Source organism: Heptranchias perlo, chromosome 43, assembly GCF_035084215.1.
Source record: "Heptranchias perlo isolate sHepPer1 chromosome 43, sHepPer1.hap1, whole genome shotgun sequence".
NCBI lineage: Eukaryota > Metazoa > Chordata > Chondrichthyes > Hexanchiformes > Hexanchidae > Heptranchias > Heptranchias perlo.
Window position 1 is genome coordinate 8,190,250 of NC_090367.1, and position 21,146 is coordinate 8,211,395.

Genomic DNA, 21,146 nt, shown 5'->3' on the forward strand with positions numbered 1-21,146 from the left:
ATCGTATGCGAAGTGCTTCGCGACGATTGAGAAGTGGCGAGGTGCAATAGAAATGCAAGTTCTCACTCCCCTGCAAGCAAGGGGAAGAGGAGACAGTGCATTCGGGAGAAACAGCTGAAGAATTACTCGGTTGGACAACGCTACAACTGGCCTCAGTGCCCCTTTGGGGGTGGGGGCGGAGGAGATGGAAATCAATCGGAACTCTCCTCTTGGGTGACTCCCTGCTGAAAGGGCATTTGTGGATTCTGGGCGACGGCAAGGTTGGACTGCGATGCACTCCATGGTCAAATAGCCCACCAACACTCCCTGACCGGGCTTGCAAGTGAGGTATGGGAGGCCAGCCAGGCCCCTTTTGTGTTGGGGGGGGGGGGGGGGGGGGGGGGGCGGAGGAGACCAGAATCTATCCTGCGGGCGGGACGGGGGAAGGGTATCGGGCCGAGGATGCGATGCCTCCACGGTTGACCAGCCCGCCGACACACCCTGCCTGAGTAATGGATTCTCGGGAGAGCGGCCGGTGCCAGCTGCGACCCTTCGGGTGAGGGTGGAGGGGTCAATGCAGTGGGGAGATTCCCTCTTTAAGTCAACACCGTCAGGAGGGAGTACGAGACGTAGAGGTGGGCAGGACTAACCGAAGGGAACTCTGAATGGGGAAAATACCAAGTGCTGAAGAGTATATACATTTGCTTTTGTAGTTTTTAATACGGAACAAAGACAGAACGACTAAGGACGGGATTACGGCTGAACAACAGGTGTAGACAACATTGGAGAAGGATGGTAACTTCAGAGCATGGATAGGGATATCAAGAAGGATGAAACCTCGACTGTCGTGTGTTCAACAACCTAGTTCAGTGACCTTGAGATTGAAACTCAATTACCTACAGGTCACAAACTAAAAACTGGATGACTCGAGTGAATTGCAAAAGTCACAAATGTGACCATATACGGGCAATGAAATGATTCCTAAAAGAGGGAAGAAAGCCCTTGCTATTTGCCACTTCAGGAGAACGGCAGACTGCGCCCCAACCCAGCCGGGTGTCCCAAACGTGCAAGTCCGTAGCCAGCTACTTAACTGCTGCTTCTATTAGAATAGGTCTGAGAGACTGCCTACTGATGCTGTATCTGACTGAGCTCGCATGGACTTTGATTAATGAAGTAGTATAAAAGAGCCAGAGGCTACATGAGGAAATTTTTTTTACGCAGCGAGTTATGATGATCCGGAATGCGCTGCCTGAAAGGGCGGTGGAAGCAGATTCAATCGCGGCTTTCAAAAAGGAACTGGATAAATATTTGAAGGGAAAAAATTTGCAGGGCTACGGGGAACGAGCGGGGGAATGGGGCTGACTGGATTGCTCTTATAAAGAGCCAGCACAGGCTCGACAGGGCGAATGGCCTCCTCCTTGTGCTGCAACAATCCTATGACTTCTACGTCAAACTGAGTTCATTAGAACCCAGAACTGAACACATTGTGTGTAAGGGGTTGTGTTCTATTATCTCACTGACTTGATTTAATAAAGAGTTTTGACCGGATGGGAACGGGCCGTAAAGCTCCCGAACGACGGAGGCACGTCGGGAGACGACACTCACCTCCGTGTACTCGGCCGCTCGCTGCAGGTCCGCAGATCCCGGCTGCGGCCACAGGCACTCCAGGATCTCCAGCGTGCCGAAGCAGGCGCCCGCACTCAGCAGCTGCACGCCGCTCCCCACCTTCTGCTCGCACGTCAGCTGCACTGCCCCGCCAGTCAACCTGAGGAGGGGGAAATCGGACAGAAAAAACAGCAAACATCAAATGGTACGGTCACACCCAGATAGAACAACTCGCATTTATATAGCGCCTTTAACGTAGTGAAAACGTCCCAAGCCGCTTCACAGGAGCGATTATCAGACAAAATTTAACACCGAGGCACATGAGGAGATATTAAGACAGGTGGCCGAAAGCTTCGAGGTAGGTTTTAAGGAGCGTCTCAAAGGAGGAGGTAGAGGGGTTTAGGGAGGGAATTCCAGAACGCAGGGCCCAGGCGGCTGCCAACGGTGGAGCGATTAAAATCGGGGATGCGCAAGAGGCCAGAATTGGAGGAGCGCAGAGATCTCGGAGGGTTGCAGGGGCTGGAGGAGGTTACAGAGATAACCGTAGAGGGATTTGAAAACAAGGATGAGAATCTTGAAGTCGAGGAGTTCCCGGACCGGCAGCCGATGCAGGTCAATGGGTGAAATCCCCACGTGGTAAATCGGGGAACGTGCCTCCTTCCACCGTTACTGCTGTGCCAAACTGGTGCGCTGTTTTCCGAATTGCGCTGAAATTAATATGCAATATTTATTCTTTTCCTCCTTCTCCCCAAAATAGTGACTTTTACCGGGGTAGATTCACAGACACTCCCATTGCTTCTGCGCCTCACCCAAGTCCCACTCTTTATACACGACTGACGGGGAAGTACCCCCTTAAATGCAGTAATGTCCTTCGGGGAAGGACACCTGCCGTCCTTACCCCGTCTGTCCAGCCCCACACCAACCTGGTTGACTCTTAACCGCCCTGTGAAGTGGCCTAGCAGGCCCCTCAGTTGTATCAAACAGAAGGCGGCCCAACACAGCACAATTCGTGATGGGCAATAAATGCCGGCCTTGCCAGTGGCGCCCACATCCTGAGAATGATTTTCTCTTTAAGAAAAGGAGCAGAGGGCCCTTGGCACGCAGATAGACGGGTGCAGCACAGGTAGATAAAAGCCATACAAAAAGAAAACAGGACCCTCGGTTTTGAATCTTGAAGTATTAAAAGGCGCAGAAGTAATGCTGAATTCGGTGAGGCCCTTACCTAGACCACAGTTACACTGTGTGCTAATTTGGGCCTCCCATTACAGGAGGGATATAAAAGCAATGGGAAGGGTGCAGTGTAGACTCAGTGGGAAGTTACATGGGATGAGGGATAACAGAGATTTGAGAGGTGAGAGCTTTTTTCACTAGAGCTGAGGTTAAGGGGTGACCTGATAGAGGGCTTCAAGGTTACGATAAGTTAACTAGTGAGAGACTGTTTCCACCAGTCAGACCGTAGTGAGGGGGCACAAATTAATGGGGGTGAGCAAGAGAGTGGGATTAGACAGGGTGGGATATTAAAGAGCATGGGGTGTGAGAGGGAGAGTGTGATTAGACTGGGTGGGATATTATAGGGTATGGGCAGTGAGGGGGAGAGTGGGATTAGACTGGGTGGGATATTATAGGGTATGGGCAGTGAGGGGGAGAGTGGGATTAGACTGGGTGGGATATTAAAGGGTACGGGGAGTGAGGGGGAGAGTGGGATTAGACTGGGTGGGATATTAAAGGGTACGGGGAGTGAGGGGGAGAGTGGGATTAGACTGGGGGGGATATTAAAGGGTACGGGGAGTGAGGGGGAGAGTGGGATTAGACTGGGTGGGATATTAAAGGGTACGGGGAGTGAGGGGGAGAGTGGGATTAGACTGGGTGGGATATTAAAGGGTACGGGGAGTGAGGGATTAGACTGGGTGGGATGTTAAAGGGTACGGGGAGTGAGGGGGAGAGTGGGATTAGACTGGGTGGGATATTAAAGGGCATGGGCAGTGAGGGGGAGAGTGAGATTAGACTGGGTGGGATATTAAAGGGTACGGGGAGTGAGGGGGAGAGTGGGATTAGACTGGGTGGGATATTAAAGGGTACGGGGAGTGAGGGGGAGAGTGGGATTAGACTGGGTGGGATATTAAAGGGTGCGGGGAGTGAGGGGGAGAGTGGGATTAGACTGGGTGGGATATTAAAGGGTACGGGGAGTGAGGGGGAGAGTGGGATTAGACTGGGTGGGATATTAAAGGGTACGGGGAGTGAGGGGAGAGTGGGATTGGACTGGGGGGGATATTACAGGGTACGGGGAGTGAGGGGGAGAGTGGGATTGGACTGGGTGGGATATTAAAGGGTACGGGGAGTGAGGGGGAGAGTGGGATTGGACTGGGTGGGATATTAAAGGGCATGGGCAGTGAGGGGGAGAGTGGGATTAGACTGGGTGGGATATTAAAGGGTACGGGGAGTGAGGGGGAGAGTGGGATTGGACTGGGTGGGATATTAAAGGGTACGGGGAGTGAGGGGGAGAGTGGGATTGGACTGGGTGGGATATTAAAGGGTACGGGGAGTGAGGGGGAGAGTGTGATTAGACTGGGTGGGATATTAAAGGGTACGGGGAGTGAGGGGGAGAGTGGGATTAGACTGGGTGGGATATTAAAGGGTACGGGGAGCGAGGAGGAGAGTGGGATTAGACTGGGTGGGATATTAAAGGGTGTGGGGAGTGAGGGGGAGAGTGGGATTAGACTGGGTGGGATATTAAAGGGTACGGGGAGTGAGGGGGAGAGTGGGATTAGACTGGGGGGGATATTAAAGGGTACGGGGAGTGAGGGAGAGAGTGGGATTGGACTGGGTGGGATATTAAGGGTACGGGGAGTGAGGGGGAGAGTGGGATTAGACTGGGGGGGATATTAAAGGGTAAGGAGAGTGAGGGGGAGAGTGTGATTAGACTGGGTGGGATATTAAAGGGTACGGGGAGGGAGGGGGAGAGTGGGATTAGACTGGGTGGGATATTAAAGGGTACGGGGAGTGAGGGGGAGAGTGGGATTATACTGGGGGGGATATTAAAGGGTAAGGAGAGTGAGGGGGAGAGTGTGATTAGACTGGGTGGGATATTAAAGGGTACGGGGAGGGAGGGGGAGAGTGGGATTAGACTGGGTGGGATATTAAAGGGTACGGGGAGTGAGGGGGAGAGTGGGATTATACTGGGGGGGATATTAAAGGGTACGGGGAGTGAGGGGGAGAGTGGGATTAGACTGGGGGGGATATTACAGGGTATGGGGAGTGAGGGGGAGAGTGGGATTAGACTGGGTGGGATATTAAAGGGTACGGGGAGTGAGGGGGAGAGTGGGATTAGACTGGGGGGGATATTACAGGGTATGGGGAGTGAGGGGGAGAGTGGGATTAGACTGGGTGGGATATTAAAGGGTACGGGGAGTGAGGGGGAGAGTGTGATGACACTGGGTGGGATATTACAGGGAGCAGGAGAGTGGGATTAGACTAAACCCCAACACTCCCCGGTGAATTAACAAGGCCTCCCCGTCCGGTACCTCAAATGACTCTGGGGACAGGCCTTCTCAAACTGGCCCCTCAGGTGGTCAAAGTCCCGCCCCCCGAAGATGGTGTCCTTGAAGTAGGCCAGCTCGGTGAAGTAGTGGCAGGCAGCAGCGTGGAGCCGGGTACTGGGCGCGGGCTCTGGCGATGCGGAGGTGCGAGCGAGCAGCGTTTCCAGGTGCAGCACCGTGGCCGTCAGCCCGCCGATCGTCAGCTTCAGCAGGAGCTCGGCCTTCACACTCTCCAGGGACGGAGGCGGCTGAGATTTACCTGCCGGGAGAACAGTCGACAGGTTAGGCAGCTGGGCCACACTGCCTCCACCCCACCCTCGAAGGGGACCAACAAGCCCGTCCCCTTTACACTGGTCAACCCCATCCCCTCAATCCCTCCTCTCGCCGGAAACATGTCTAATCGTCTCCTCCGCCTCTTTGTAGAAAGGTCGCCCCCAACCCCCTCAAAACATTAACCTGCCCATTCCCTGATAGATCTGTTGAGTATTTCCAGCAGTTTCTGCTTTTAATGACTCATTTTTACTCAGGCCACTTCAATATCCATCCCTGGTGACTTATTCCACAACTCAATTGTCTGTGGATCAGAAAGTTCCCCTTGACTTCAAATCATAAAAGTTTCAGCCCATCGAGTCCATGCCAGCTCACTGCAGGAGCAATCCCCAAACTAATCCCGCTGCCCCACTCTCTCCCCATAGCCCTGTATCAATCCCACACTAATCCCACTGCCCCGCTCTCTCCCCATAGCCCTGTATCAATCCCAAACTAATCCCGCTGCCCCACTCTCTCCCCATAGCCCTGTATCAATCCCAAACTAATCCCGCTGCCCCACTCTCTCCCCATAGCCCTGTATCAATCACAAACTAATCCCACTGCCCCACTCTCTCCCCATAGCCCTGTATCAATCCCAAACTAATCCCACTGCCCCGCTCTCTCCCCATAGCCCTGTATCAATCCCAAATTAATCCCACTGCCCCGCTCTCTCCCCATAACCCTGTGTCAATCCCAAACTGCTGTGTGACCACTGCACTGTGACCTGAGCTCTTACTGGTCAGTCTCTGAACCACTAACCTTGCTGTCTGTTCACGCATTGTAAACTGGGGTGAGCGGCGGGGAAGAAGGAGCTCCCATACCGGCGCGGGCTGTTCATGGTCAGCTGCAGGTGGTCAAAAGAGAGACACGTTAACACACAGCGGGCTGCAACAACGAGTGATTAACTGGGTCCTTTATCGCGACCTTGCTGGGGGCAAACTGGCTGCCGCATTCCCAGACACTTCAAAAGTACTGTGTGTGTAACCGAGGCAACACAGATCAGGAAGGTCGCTGAATCCACCACAGCCGGTGCGGAATTAGCGGATGCCAGGCAGGGAGAGGCAAAGGTCCGCAGTTGTCCTCAGGTGCCTTTGGTTGAGGGAAGGCGAGGTGAGGGGGTGGGAGATCAGCACACTCGCCAGCAGGGGTCACTCGGCAACCACCAGGTGCTGAGGCAGATTCTAACACTGCCTCAGCCAAGATCAGCTAACTCAGCACTGGCTGGGGATTGGGCCTGGGCCCCCTCCTGGTCTGTTTGGCTCAGTACGCCGACCGGCAGTGTATCTGCCCTCTGAGCCACTTGAGAAGACATCAAAAACAACAGGTCAATTCCACTTACTTCACACCGACTTATTCGCTGCAGCCAAATCCTATGGAGTCGCTAACACTAGGGAGGGAAATATAAGTTTGGCTCGGTCGATATCTCTCTCTTTCTCTCCCCTCCGAGTCAGAAGGTCGTGGGTTCGAGCCCCACTCCAGAGACTTGAGCCCCATAATCCAGGCCGACACTCCCAGTGCTGCACTGTCGGAGGTGCCGACTTTCGGATGAGACGTTAAACCGAGGCCCCGTCTGCCCCTCTCAGGTGGACGTAAAAGATCCCACGGCCACTATTGGAAGAAAAGCAGGGCGAGCTCTCCCCGGTGTCCTGGGCCGATATTTATCCCTTAACCAACATCATTAAAAAAACTGCTCATTTATCTCGACTGCCACATCTCCTGCATTACAACAGTGACCACACTTCAAAAGTGCTTCATTGGCCGTAAAACACTTTGGGACGTCCTGAGGTCTTGAAAGGTGCGATATAAAATGGAACTTCTTCTAATAGAAACATATAGCGCCTTTCACACCTGCAGGACGTCCCAAAGGGCTTTACAGCCAATTAAGTACTTCTGAAGTGCAGTCACTGTTGTAATGTAGGACTTACAAATATAAATACTGGACACTTGCAACAACTCTTAAGGCTTCACATTCCCAGTTCTTGACTGACATTTGATGAATAATTCCTGTCGTCTCCCCCATGGTCCTTCCCCACCTCCCCCCCTCCAATGTCCCTGGGTTTTCCCATTTCCTCTTCCTGCACTTCAAATCCCAAAGCTGCCCCTGGGTTCCCGAAAATCGAGCGTGTTCCTTTCGGATGTTTGAGGAGTCCGCATGTAATACTGCTGCCCCTTTACACGCTCTCACACAGAGAACAGGCCAGGGAGGGAATCTTGGCGACAAACTGCTTTTTCCGACTCGGCGATCGTTTTTTCCCACCGCAGTTCTGGTCTCCAACTTTCCCCATCACCCCCTGCGCTCGCTGACCTACAGCGACTCCCGGTCCGGCAACGCCTCGAAATTTAAAATTCTCATCCTTGTTTTCAAATCCCTCCACGGCCTCGCCCCCCCCTCCCTCCCTATCTCTGTAACCTCCTCCACCAGCCCTAAAATCCTCCGAGATCTCGGCGCTCCTCCAATTCTGGCCTCTTGCGCATCCCCCGATTTCCTTCGTTCCGCTATTGGCGGCCGTGCCTTCAGCTGCCTGGGCCCCAAGCTCTGGAATTCCCTCCCTAAACCTCTCCGCCTCTCTCTCCTCCTTTAAGACGCTCCTTAAAACCCACCTCTTTGACCAAGCTTTTGGTCACCTGTCCTAATATCTCCTTACGTGGCTCGGTGTCTGATTGAGCTCCTGCGAAGCGCCTTGGGTCGTTTTACCAAGTCAAAGGCGCTATATGAATGCAAGTTGTTGCTGTTGTTACTTACCCCTGCTCCCAGCGAGGGAGGCTGGAGGGAGCAGCTGCTGTAATCGCTCTGCATCGAGCCCTCCAGGTCCACGTCGGACAGCTCGCTCATGGACTGCATCGAGGCCACGCTGCTGGTCATCGGGGCCATTGAGAAAAACATCTCCGCCGGCACTGGCAACGGGAACAGAAGAACGTTTACGAGACGGGGCTGTAGAGGGCAGGCCCGCGCGGCTCCCCCTGCTGGGCGCAGGGGCCGCCCGGACCAGAGGCTTTCGTTCGCCGATTGCAGCCAGAGCCTGCGACCGGTTACGGTGGGACTGGGCTAGGCAAGGGGGAGCGGGAGAAAATAAGCTGGGGAAACCCCTGCTTCCGATCATTATCCGGTAATTCTGGACGCCGGGGAAAGAACAGGGATGGGCTCGACTGCGATGCACTCCATGGTCGAACAGCCCGTCAGCACTCATAGTGGAAAACCGCTTTACTTGTGACCGTACAGGGGCAGTCATCGAGGTCAAGGGACAGCCTGTCCTCAAGATCAGATTCAAGCGCGGGGTGGCCAGACGGCAGGGCTCGTAACCCTCCTCCTCACCCATCCAAGCCTCCTCTCAGCGAGGGGCAGCCCGACTCCGCATCTCCAGCAACCCTCTCGGCAACCCAGCCACTCCGATCCGAGCAAGAGGTGCCCAACCCCATCTCCCCTCCCTCCGAGGAAAGGGCTTCACGTCCTCTCAGGGAGCTGAACTGGCAGCAGTAGGTGGAGCTGGTAGGTACGGCTGGCGTGCTCAGGCCGGGATGGGAAACCCATTCTAATCCCCTGCTCCGAGCTGTTGATCCATCTCAGCTCGCTGACAGGAACGGCACAGTCAGTCCAGGAACACCAGCACCAAGGTGGCTCCTTACCCCCGTTCTCCGCGCCCACAAATGAGTCCAGCTCTTCGCCCTTGGGGTGCCTCAGGATCTGGCCCGAGTGAAGCTGCTTGTTGAGGTCCTGCTCGATCAGTTTGAAATCCTCGGGATCCAGCGGCCGACTCTTGCTCAGCCTTTCCTTCAGTCCGTTCACTTCTACGTCAGACCCGAGAGAGAGAGAGAGAGAGAGAGAGAGAGAGAGAAATAAAAAGAAAAGACACAAGGTTACACAACGCAGCCACCGTCACGACAAGACACCGTCACGGTCCGCAGCCGGCAAACACGGTGGGATACTAAGCCAGAACGTCAGACAAAGGAGGTACGAGGGGTTCCGTCTCCAGTCGGTGCTGAGTTAACTCGTCTCGGCTGAGCGGCTCAGTGGGTAGCACTCTCTTTTCGCCTGAGTCAGAAGGTCGTGGGTTCGAGCCCCACTCCGGAGACTCGAGCCTATAATCCGGGCCGACACTCCCAGTGCCAGTACCGAGGGAGCGCTGCACTGTCGGAGGTGCCGCCTTTGGGATGGGACGTTAAACCGAGGCCCCGTCTGCCCCTCTCAGGTGGACGTAAAAGATCCCACGGCCACTATTGGAAGAAGAGCAGGGGGGAGTTCTCCCTGGTCTCCTGGCCAATATTTAATCCCTCAACCAACATCACTGAAACAGATTATCTGGTCATTATCACATTGCTGTTTGTGGGATCTTGCTGTGTGCAAATCAGCTGCTGCGTTTCCTACATTACAACAGTGACTACATTTCAAAAGTACTTCACTGGCCGTAAAGCGCTTTGGGACATCCTGAGGTGGTGAAAGGTGCTGTATAAATGGGAGTCTTTTTGCCAACTGGCCGCTGGGCTGGGGAGAAAGAGACATTCAGCCAGAGGTCCCACTCTTGCTGAAAAGTGCACGTGTGTGGACACCGAGAATTGGGCCTGGCCGCGATGCCTGCCACAGTTAAACAACCCATCTACACTTGGGGGTCGGAGGGAAAGGTGGGGGAGTGGGAGAAATCGAAGGGAATGAATACAAGTCTTTGGGAAGGTGTGCGCCAGGGTGTGGGTCAGAGACAAGGGAAGTGTGTGTGCGCGTGAGGGACAGTGCGGACAGAAAACAGAACCATTGCACCCAGTACCACATCCAACACCTGTAGGCCCAGAGTCGCTTCACCAGACCAACGGCCCCCATGGCTTAGAGTCACTAAACCTGCAGGGGGGGGCGGGGATGTGAGAAGGCTCAGAACTGAAAGGGAACTCGAGACAGGTCCATCGCAACCTCCTTTGAACAAAATTCAAGAGTGGGAGACTGAGCAGTGGGTTAGACAACATCCTTTCATCCTTGAGGCCTGGTCTCAAATCCATTCAGCCTCCCTGGCTGGAAGTCCACTCTGTCTGCTGGCGATAAGGGTCCTACATGAGATGAGATGGGCAGTTCCCAATAGGCAAGGACCCAGAACACAAAACTGTCGTGTTCAACCTGCCCTGGGAGTGTTTGATGGGACAGTGTAGAGGGAGCTTTACTCTGTATCGAACCCTGTACCTGCCCTGGGAGTGTTTGATGGGACAGTGTAGAGGGAGCTTTACTCTGTATCTAACCCTGTACCTGCCCTGGGAGTGTTTGATGGGACAGTGTAGAGGGAGCTTTACTCTGTATCTAACCCTGTACCTGCCCTGGGAGTGTTTGATGGGACAGTGTAGAGGGAGCTTTACTCTGTATCTAACCCTGTACCTGCCCTGGGAGTGTTTGATGGGACAGTGTAGAGGGAGCTTTACTCTGTATCTAACCCTGTACCTGCCCTGGGAGTGTTTGATGGGACAGTGTAGAGGGAGCTTTACTCTGTATCTAACCCTGTACCTGCCCTGGGAGTGTTTGATGGCACAGTGTAGAGGGAGCTTTACTCTGTATCTCACCGTGCTGTACCAGCCCTGAGCTCGAGTTTACCTGTCGAGGTTACTGGGGGTAACAAGCAGAGGAGCTGTCAGTCAATCTAGAGCATACTGCAGACGTCGTGGGAAATCCTTGAGCACGTGCACGAAAATTTACACAGACTTTTCTAAAAAGTCTGGTTGGCTACAGAGTGCTCAGCTGGCAGTGGGTTTTCCCAGAGCCAGGAGATTCCAGAGTGACCCTCAGGCCTGGGATGCCCCCTGATTGCTGATATTACAAAGCACCCTGGCAATGAGGCGGCAACCCGACACCCGGCTGGTCTGCCTGGCCAATGTCAGATACTTTCACAGACGGATCGTTTTACACCGAGAAACTGCCGTATAGTGTGACGTTCCATTATTACTGGAGACCCCTGACGTCCTGCCAGCATGAGAAGCTCACCTGAGAAATTAAGAGTACTGAGTAAATCAACCAGGTTGGAGATCTGTTGAGGGCTCAGGAACAGGTGTAGTGACCCCATCTTCCCGTCCAGCTCCAACTGGAGGAGAAACACAGCAGTTAGCACAGGTTAAACTAAGAAACAGAACACTTATTTCATACCTGCTGGGCGAGGGACAAATCAACCAGCTTTCCTGCTCCTGATCCCTATCCGGCAATTTTTGTTGGGTGAGGGTATTAAGGGTTACGGAACAGAGGCGGGTAGATGGAGTTAGGATACAGATCAGCCACAATCGAATTGAATGGCGGAACAGGCTCGAGGGGCTGAATGGCCTCCTCCTGTCCCTATGTAACAGGTTCAAGGGGCTGAATGGCCTCCTTATGTAACAGGCTCGAGGGGCTGAATGGCCTCCTCCTGTTCCTGTGGAACAGGCTCGAGGGGCTGAATGGCCTCCTCTGGTTCCAATGTAACAGGCATGAGGGGCTGAATGGCCTCCTCCTGTTCCTGTGGAACAGGCTCGAGGGGCTGAATGGCCTCCTCCTGTTCCTGTTTAACAGGCTCGAGGGGCTGAATGGCCTCCTCTGGTTCCAATGTAACAGGCATGAGGGGCTGAACGGCCTCCTCCTGTTCATATATAACAGGCACGAGGGGCTGAATGGCCTCCTCCTGTTCTATGTTCCTAATGGAAGGTATGTCAGACCTTTTGATACAAGACACCTAATTCATTGAGTAGGCTGTCGTACAGCCAGGCTGCACAAAGGCAACACTTTTCAGCAAGAGTGTCGAGAGTGACTCTAAACAGAAGCCCGGGCTGATTTCATCCCCGCCCTAACCCAGGAGTGCTGGGTCCCCAAGACGACGTCCCGACCACCAGTCCAACTCAGCACGGGACGGGGGCTGAACCTGGGCCCTGCCCGACAACATGAACAAAAACCCCTTCACTCCCTGCTCTACCCGGTGAGTCGCCTTGGGATTTAAATGCTGGCCATTTATATTCCCAGGGCCACATCCTGCACGGGGACCGCTAAATTTACTGGCAGCGAAGGCGTCCTGGTGCAGTATTTTTGGGGTTCCTCTCAATATTAAAAACAGTTCCCGCTTCCCCAGCTCTGGAGACACGGGACAGTAGCTCAGACCCAGACTGCACTCAGCACCAATAGACCCAATAGGGAATTCAGGAGAAACTTCTTCACCCAGAGAGTGGCGAGAGTGTGGGACTCGCTGCCACAAGGAGCAGACCGGGCGAATAGAATAGATGTGTTTAAGGGGAAAGTGAGATAAACACGAGGGAGAAAGGAGTGCTCATCGAGTGAGATGAAGATGGGAGGGAGGAGGCCCGTGTGGAGGGTAAACACCAGTTGGGCCGAACGGCCAGTTCCTGTGCTGTAAATTCTACGTCATTCGATGTAATGTCTGGGTCTGTTGTGGACTAATTGAGAGAGATTGACTGCTAGAATTGATAAACAACTCTGTTATCATTGTATCATGAGACCAGAAGGCCCACTGGACGGACCTTGCACTATTTGCGTCTAAGCAATTCCCACGTATATTTTCCTTCCTTCAAATTGCATTCTGCGCTCAGCACAAACATGGTTTATTTTTCTCGTGAGGAAAGGACACCAGGGCCTCCTCATTACTGGGGGGGGGGAAGGAGGAGTGGGGGATGGGAACTAGGCTTGTAGCGTTAGACAACACTGAGATTTAAAAGAATCGGGGACAGAGTCAAGAAGCAGTGACTCGGTGGTGCCGAGCGTTAGCAGAGCTGTAGATTATAGGAGGAAAGGAAAACCAGGGGGAGTACAATTTGAGGGAGAAAATGCTCCAATTACACAGCAGGTCTGTCACCTTCTGGAAAGAGAAAAGTTAGGTTAACGTCTCAGGTTTTGTCAGAACTGAAATGGAGACAGTAGTGTAGAGGTCACTGGTCTATCAACCCAGAGGTCGTGAGTTCAAATCAAACTGTGGCATGGAATTCAGTAAATCTGGTCATTCGTGGGGCTGGCACCAGATAAAATGACCACGATAGCTTGTCGTAAAAACCCAACTCGGACGCCAATGCCGTCCTTACCCGGATCTGGGCCCACACCACGTGGTTGACTCTTAACTGCCCTCGAGGCAACCAGGGACGGGCAGTAAATGCCAACTTGCCAGAGTACGCCCTCGTCCCGAGAGCAAATCGAAGAGGAGGGATGACGAGAGACCCCCTGTTCAGTTCGAAGCCTGCCTTTCAAACGCTGACTGACCGGCCCTGACCTGACCTAACCTACAGAGTCCAGAACGGACAAGCGACTCGCGCGGGCAAGCGGGCACAGAACGGTACCCGACTGACGCGCTCCCTTGCCCGAAACTGCGATCCGCACCCACCCCGACCCTAACCTTGGGCCCAGGAAGGGCGTCGTTCTGCTTGAGTTTTACGGTCATCTCCGTGCACCCCGTACAGCTGCCAATCTGCACCGGCTGCGATGCCGACGATGCGGGGCTTCCCTCGGCAGTCCTGCTGCTCGCTCCGGGGGACAGAGTCGACTCTCCAGCACAGGAGGCAGACACTTCCATTTGCTGTGGAGAGAAGGACAACATTATTTTTTTTTTAAAAAACACTCTGGCAAACACAGACTTAATCTCGCCTGCGGAATCGACCTCACGAGAACGGGCACGTTGATTCAAGGCATAAACCCTCAACATTGAACAGGGAGGTATTATAAGACGTCACGGTGTTTCGATATCCCCTTTGTGCTCGATAACGCCCGTCTCAGCTCGGCTCAGTTGATATCTTCCCCCTCACTTCCGAGTCAGGAGGTCGTGGGTCCGAGCCCCACTCCAGCCCGACACGCCCAGTGCCGGTACCGAGGGAGTGCCGCACTGTCGGAGGCGCCGTCTTTCGGATGAGACGTTAAACCGAGGCCCCGTCCGCCCCTCTCAGGTGGACGTAAAAGATCCCACGGCCACTACTGCAAGAAGAGCAGGGGGGAGTTCTCCCCCGGTGTCCTGAGGCCAAAATTTATCCCTCAACCAACATCACTTAAAAAAAATTATCTGGTTATCACATTGCTGTTTGTGGGATCTTGCTGTGCGCAGATTGGCTGCTGCATTTCCTACATTACAACAGTGACTACACTTAAAAAAAAAAAGTACTTTGTTGGCTGTAATGCGCTTTGGGACGTCCTGCGGTCATGGAAGACGCTATATAAATGCAAGTCTTGAATTTCTTTGACCTACTCCCTACACTCATCCCTTTCTTTGATCACACCTGTAGTTTTATACTGAATCTCTTCTTGTTGGTCCCAGTGATTTCCTACTGCCCATTATACCAGATGGGAAAGGTCTTTGTTTCTGCGGGGCCCTGATTAAGATCCTTACCTGTGGTACCGGCGGTGAGGGCTGATCATCCTTCCCCTGATCGGGGAACTCCTCGTAACGCAGCAGCACCCCGGAAAACTGCAGCACCTTGTGAACAAACGCGGGGGGTTGGTGGATGTCAATGGGGATGGGGTCCCTCTTCGAGACGCCGCCCGAGTCCTTCACAGCCTCGTCACAGTAATCCAACCTAGGGACACCACCAGAAGACAGCGAGGGGTTAGAGACGCCTGCGTAACGGCGAAGGAGCAGCCTGGTCCACTGGACGCTGGCCGTTCACCTCCCTCCCAGGAGCAGAAGCAGCACCTCGGCATTTCTACTGACCAATTCCAGATGGGATCTGATGAGGCATGGCAGACAGTCTTCAACACTGATGCTTTGTGGCATTGGAAGCCCCATGAGAGGGAGAGAAAGCCACTTTTTTTATTTAACTTTTTTCAAATTAATTCGGCATTCATCAACATGCAGAAGAGAACACTTTCCATTTTCAACATCAAACACTCCCAGGGCAGGTACAGCACGGGTTAGATACAGAGTAAAGCTCCCTCTACACTGTCCCATCAAACACTCCCAGGGCAGGTACAGCACGGGTTAGATACAGAGTAAAGCTCCCTCGACACTGTCCCATCAAACACTCCCAGGGCAGGTACAGCACGGGTTAGATACAGAGTAAAGCTCCCTCGACACTGTCCCATCAAACACTCCCAGGGCAGGTACAGCACGGGTTAGATGCAGAGTAAAGCTCCCGCTACACTGTCCCATCAAACACTCCCAGGGCAGGTACAGCACGGGTTAGATGCAGAGTAGTTGAGGTGAATAACAGACGCATTTAAGGAGAATCTAGATAAGTACATGAGGGAGAAAGGAATAGAAGGATATGCTGATAGGGTGAGATGAAGTAGGGAGGGAGGAGGCTCGTGTGGAGCATAAACACCAGCATGGACCAGTTGGGCTGAATGGCCTGTTTCTGTGCTGTAATTTCTATGTAATTCTACACTGTCCCATCAAACACGGGATGGTGTCGAGCTTCTTGAGTGTTGTTGGAGCTGCATCCTCCAGGCAAGTGGAGAGTATTCCATCACACTCCTGACTTGTGCTTTGTAGGTGGTGGAAATGCTTTGGGGAGTCAGGAGGTGAGTCACTCGCCACAGAATACCCAGCCTCTGACCTGCTCTAGTAGCCATGGCATTCATGTGGCTGGTCCAGTTGGGTTTCTGGTCAATGGCGACCCCCAGGATTGTAGCTGTTACTGTTGGAACAGGGGCAGTTTTGTGCTGTCGATCCATATTGAAAGCGCCCAGCTCATTTCTCATTGAACCCTTGTGAACTCCGCAAGGAGTAGTTGAGGCGAATAGCATAGATGCATTTAAAGGGGAAGCTGGATAAACACATGAGGGAGAAAGGAATAGAAGGATAGGCTGATAGGGTGAGATGAAGAGGTGGTGGGAGGAGGCTCGTGTGGAGCATAAACAACAGCATGGACCAGTTGGGCCGAATGGCCTGTTTCTGTGCTGTAAATTCTATGAAGGAGGAGGTTTTCATCTTGTTATTTTGTGCTGGATTTGAACCCTGACCCCCCGAGCGGGCAGTGCAGCTCACTGCCCCTAATGCCCAGTGCCTGCTCCCAACGCCACCCAACTGCTGAAAATCTCTGATGATCAAAGCCAGCCCCCCTCCTACACCAGAATAGGGTATTTACTGACCTTTTAATGTGCACCTCGAGGGCAAATCCAGTCCTGGACCCGTCAGGAGTGTGTTCCACCCGAACTATGGTGTTGAGGAATGTTACTTTTATCCTCCTCAGCACTGTTTAATTGAAAACAGAATTGACAAAGCCGATTAAAAAAAAACAGTACCACATCCAGTACAAGGGCAGGAGGAAAGATCTTGCATTGCTGTAGCACCTTTCATGTACGCAGGACATCCCAAAATACTTCACAGCCAGTGCACTACTTCAGAAGTACAGACACTATTGTTTCACAGGCAAACAGGGCAGGAGATTTTGCGCACAGCAAGATCCCATAAATGGCAAACCAGATGAACGACAAGTTTATTCTGTCTTTGGTTGAGGGAGGAACGTTGTCCCAGGACATTATTTATCCCTCCGCCAACATGACTAAAAACAAGATGACCTGGTCATGATCACATTGCTGTTTGTGGGATCTTGCTGTGCGCAAATTGGCTGCCGCGTTTCCTACATTACATTACATTAAAAACAGGGAGGTATTGCTGCAGTTATATAAGGTATTGGTGAGACCGCACCTGGAATACTGCATACAATTTTGGTCTCCATACTTAAGAAAAGACATACTTGCTCTCGAGGCAGTACAAAGAAGGTTCACTCGGTTAATCCCGGGGATGAGGGGGCGGACATATGAGGAGAGGTTGAGTAGATTGGGACTCTACTCATTGGAGTTCAGAAGAATGAGAGGCGATCTTATTGAAACATATAAGATTGTGAAGGGGCTTGATCGGGTGGATGCGGTAAGGATGTTCCCAAGGATGGGTGAAACTAGAACGAGGGGGCATAATCTTAGAATAAGGGACTGCTCTTTCAAAACTGAGATGAGGAGAAACTTCTTCACTCAGAGGGTAGTAGGTCCATGGAATTTGCTGCCCCAGGAAGCTGTGGAAGCTACATCATTAAATAAATTTAAAACAGAAATAGACAGTTTCCTAGAAGTAAAGGGAATTAGGGGTTACAGGGAGCGGGCAGGAAATTGGACATGAATTTAGATTTGAGGTTAGGATCAGATCAGCCATGATCTTATTGAATGGCGGAGCAGGCTCGAGGGGCCGATTGGCCTACTCCTGCTCCTATTTCTTATGATGTTCTTATGTTCTTATTACAACAGTAACTACACTTCAAAAGCACTTCATTGGCTGTGAGGCGCTGAGGTTGTGAAAGGCGCTTTATAAATGCACGTTCATCATCGAGGGTCTGGAGCTGGGGTGGGGGGGGGGGGGGGGAGGCGATCCCAGCCGTACGATTCATCAAGTAAACTGGACTGCAAACAGCAGGATGACAGTACTCACCGGTTTCTATGGTCTGTGCAAACATCTCGAGCCCCTCCAGGGGCTGCGTGGGCTCCGAGGGCTCCTCCGGCTGTTCTTTCAGGCACTCCTTGGCCAGCTGCATGCTGGTCGTCATGCAGGAAGACCAGCTGGGAGACTCGGTCCCTGGAGCTGTTCGACAACAGGGAGTTTTAGCGACAGAGTTCAGCGATCCAGAGAGCCGGGTTCTATCCTTCGCGAACCCGCGACAAAAAGCACAATGACCGCGGAGGCTGGAAATCGGAAATTAAAAAAAAACGGGGGGAAAACGCTCAGCAGTTCGGGCAGCAGCCGGGGGTGGGGCGAGAGGGAAACAAGAGTTAAGGCGTCGGGTCCACGTTCTGCCGAAAGGGTCATCCATCGGTTAACTCTCTCCGCAGACGCTGCCCGAGCGTTTACCAGCATTTTCTCCTCTTATTTCAGAACACGCAGCCTTAAATACAAGGGGGTGGGGGCCGGGGCAGTCTTAGGGGTGCAGGCCAGGCCATAGAGAGAGAGACTGCCCCAAAAACAAATGACTGATTAGGTGCCACACAGAGAAAAAGGCACCTAAAGTTGCTGAACACAGTGTTTACTCCCGTTGTCAATTTAAGATGCTAACAGCAGCCCTCTCTTCCCTGTTCCGTACAGCCGAGCGTTACACCGGAAGTAGGTTGGGAGGGTGGGCAGGCAGGGAGTGTTTACTGCACAAGTGATAGGGCCCAGTGAGAGTTACTCAGGACTATGACGACACTGCGTTACAGGACAGTCAGCGCCTGTGAAGAGAGAAGACTGGTTAATGTTTCGGGCATAGCCCTTCATCAGAACTGAAAGCGCAGCACTGTAAACCTTCAGTCAGTCGGACGTCCAACACACGTGCAAAACCAAACGGCCTCCGATCCGAACTAGCGAGAAACAGGTAGAAGCTCGGCCTGCCGGTTACTGAGTGCACGCTCTCGGCCTGTAAGAAGGCAGCCCGCTTTCCGAAACCCGGAGAGCTCAGACGCACAGCCAAGGCTTGGGGAGCGAGTGCAGGGGTCACTGCATGGAGTTTAAGCCGCTCAAACTGCCCAGCCTGTTAGGATGAACAGACACTGCGCAACAATCGCCAGACAGGAGGGTTCCCTCCCAGTCGGGGAACACTTCAGCAGTCAAGGACATTCAGCCACCGATCTTCGGGTAAGCGTTCTCCAAGGCGGCCTTCGAGACACACGACAATGCAAAATCGTCGAGCAGAAATTGATAGCCAAGTTCCACACCCATGAGGACGGCCTCAACCGGGATCTTGGATTCATGTCACGCTACACGTAACCCCACCAGCGAAAAAAGGTTATCTGTTTTTAATACAACGGGTCATTCTCTCTCTTTCTCTTCCTTTTGGATGTTTCTCTCTCTCTCTCTGTCTTTTGTTCTGGCCGTTTGTATATTTGGTGGTCCTGTATGTACTGTCTCTCTGTCTGAGCACTTTGATTGCCTTGACAACGGGCAGTTGGAAAGATTATCTGACTCTGTTCTCTGACTATATATGCGGTAACCTTCAAGGAATCCCACACTCACCTGACGAAGGAGAAAGCCTCCGAAAGCTTGTGATTTTCAAATAAAACTGTTGGACTATAACCTGGTGTTGTAAGATTCCTTACATTTGTCAGCCTGTTAGGGACAGAGCGCCAGGCAGCTTCCCACCAATTCCGAACCTCTCCCCGGCCACTGGCTGAGGCTGAACCAGAACAAGGTTCGCAACCTTGGCGTCCTGTTTGACCCCGAGATGAGCCTCCGACCCCACCCCCCCCGTATCCTCTCCATCGCCAAGACGTCTACTTCCACCTCCGTAACGTCGCCATATAAAAGCAGGTTGGTGCTTTCTTGGCCCCATCCTACCCAGTGTCCAAAGAATCCCAGCTCCCAGTGACTGGCCTACTCTATTAATAAGCAGGCTGGTTGGGATAATCAGGTGTCGGATTGCCAAAGCTTGACTTGTTGCTCATCCATCGGGTCCTGGACACACCTTAACCCCAAAAAAACCCTTAACGCCCCTCCCCTCAAAAGAGGGCATTAGACAACAGACCAGGTTCGAGCCCTAGTTCGTGGGGGGGGGGGGGACCAGGAACTCCTCTGGAGAATCACACCACGGATGCTGTATTGAGACTACAGCACAGAAACAGGCCATTCGGCCCAACTGGTCCATGCTGGTGTTTATGCTCCACACGAGCCTCCTCCCTCCCTACTTCATCTCACCCTATCAGCATATCCTTCTATTCCTTTCTCCCTCATGTGTTTATCGAGCTTCCCCTTAAATGTATCTGTTCTATTCACCTCAACTACTCCTTGTGGGAGTGAGTTCCACATTCTCACCACTCTCTGGGGAAAGAAGTTTCTCCTGAATTCCCTATTGGATTTATTAGTGACTATCTTATATTTATGGCCCCCTAGTTCTGGTCTCTCCCACAAGTGGAAACATCTTCTCTACGTCTACCCTATCGAACCCTTTCATAAGTTTAAAGACCTCTATCAGGTCACCCCTCAGTCTTGCCTTTTCCAGAGAAAAAGAGTCCCAGCCTGTTCAGCCTTTCCTGATAGTTATAACCTCTCAGTTCTGGGACTATCATCCTTGTGAATCTTTTTTGCACCTTCTCCAGTGCCTCTATATCCTTCTTATAATATGGAGACCAGAACTGTTCACAATGCTCCAAGTGTGGTCTAACCAAGGTTCGATACAAGTTTAACATAACTTCTCTGCTTTTCAATTCTAGAAATGAACCCCAGTGCTTGATTTGCCTTTTTTATGGCCTTATTAATGTGAGTCGCTACTTTTAGTGATTTGTGTATCTGTACCCCCAGATCCCTCTGCTCCTCTATCCCGTTCAGACCCTTATTATCCAAGCAGTATGTGGCCTCCTTGTGGTTATGTGTCACCGCTTGCTTTGTTGTACCTCGGGCTTCAACTTACCGAAACAATATTTGGGCCTGCATGTCACCTGAAGGCCTGTCACTTCCACGGTGCAGTTCTCCGTGATCAGGGCAGACCAGGGGATGGTCACGGCGATGCTGTTGATGAAGCCATCTGTGATCTCCAGCGGAGCACCCAGTGAGTCCAGGAACTCATTCAGAGACTGCAAAAGCAAAGGGAGCACCTGTTACAGCGCAGTCAGAACAACAGCAACAACTCGCATTTAAACAGCGCCTTGAGCATGGTAAAAACATCCCGAGGCGATTATCAAACAAACATTTGACACCGGGCCACATAAGGAGATGCTGGGACATGTGACCAAAAGCTCGGTCAAAGAGGTAGGTTTTAAGGAGCGTCTTAAAGGAGGAGAGAGAGAGGGAATTCCAGACAGCTGAAGGCTCGGCCACCAATGGTGGAGCGAAGAGAACGGGGGAC

General features: G+C 52.6%; 1 protein-coding gene across 1 annotated transcript in view; it reads right to left on the reverse strand.

Annotated features, from left to right (window-relative positions):
* The window catches only part of LOC137306365 (autophagy-related protein 2 homolog A-like), a 78,031-nt gene that overhangs the window by 49,740 nt on the left and 7,145 nt on the right, over nucleotides 1-21,146 (reverse strand). Inside the window, 11 exon segments of the mRNA XM_067975519.1 lie at nucleotides 1,585-1,744; nucleotides 5,106-5,379; nucleotides 6,189-6,273; nucleotides 8,173-8,324; nucleotides 9,054-9,215; nucleotides 11,380-11,476; nucleotides 13,754-13,933; nucleotides 14,735-14,921; nucleotides 16,435-16,537; nucleotides 17,768-17,917; nucleotides 20,712-20,874. Of these exon segments, the coding sequence (XP_067831620.1) occupies nucleotides 1,585-1,744; nucleotides 5,106-5,379; nucleotides 6,189-6,273; nucleotides 8,173-8,324; nucleotides 9,054-9,215; nucleotides 11,380-11,476; nucleotides 13,754-13,933; nucleotides 14,735-14,921; nucleotides 16,435-16,537; nucleotides 17,768-17,917; nucleotides 20,712-20,874 (1,713 nt within the window).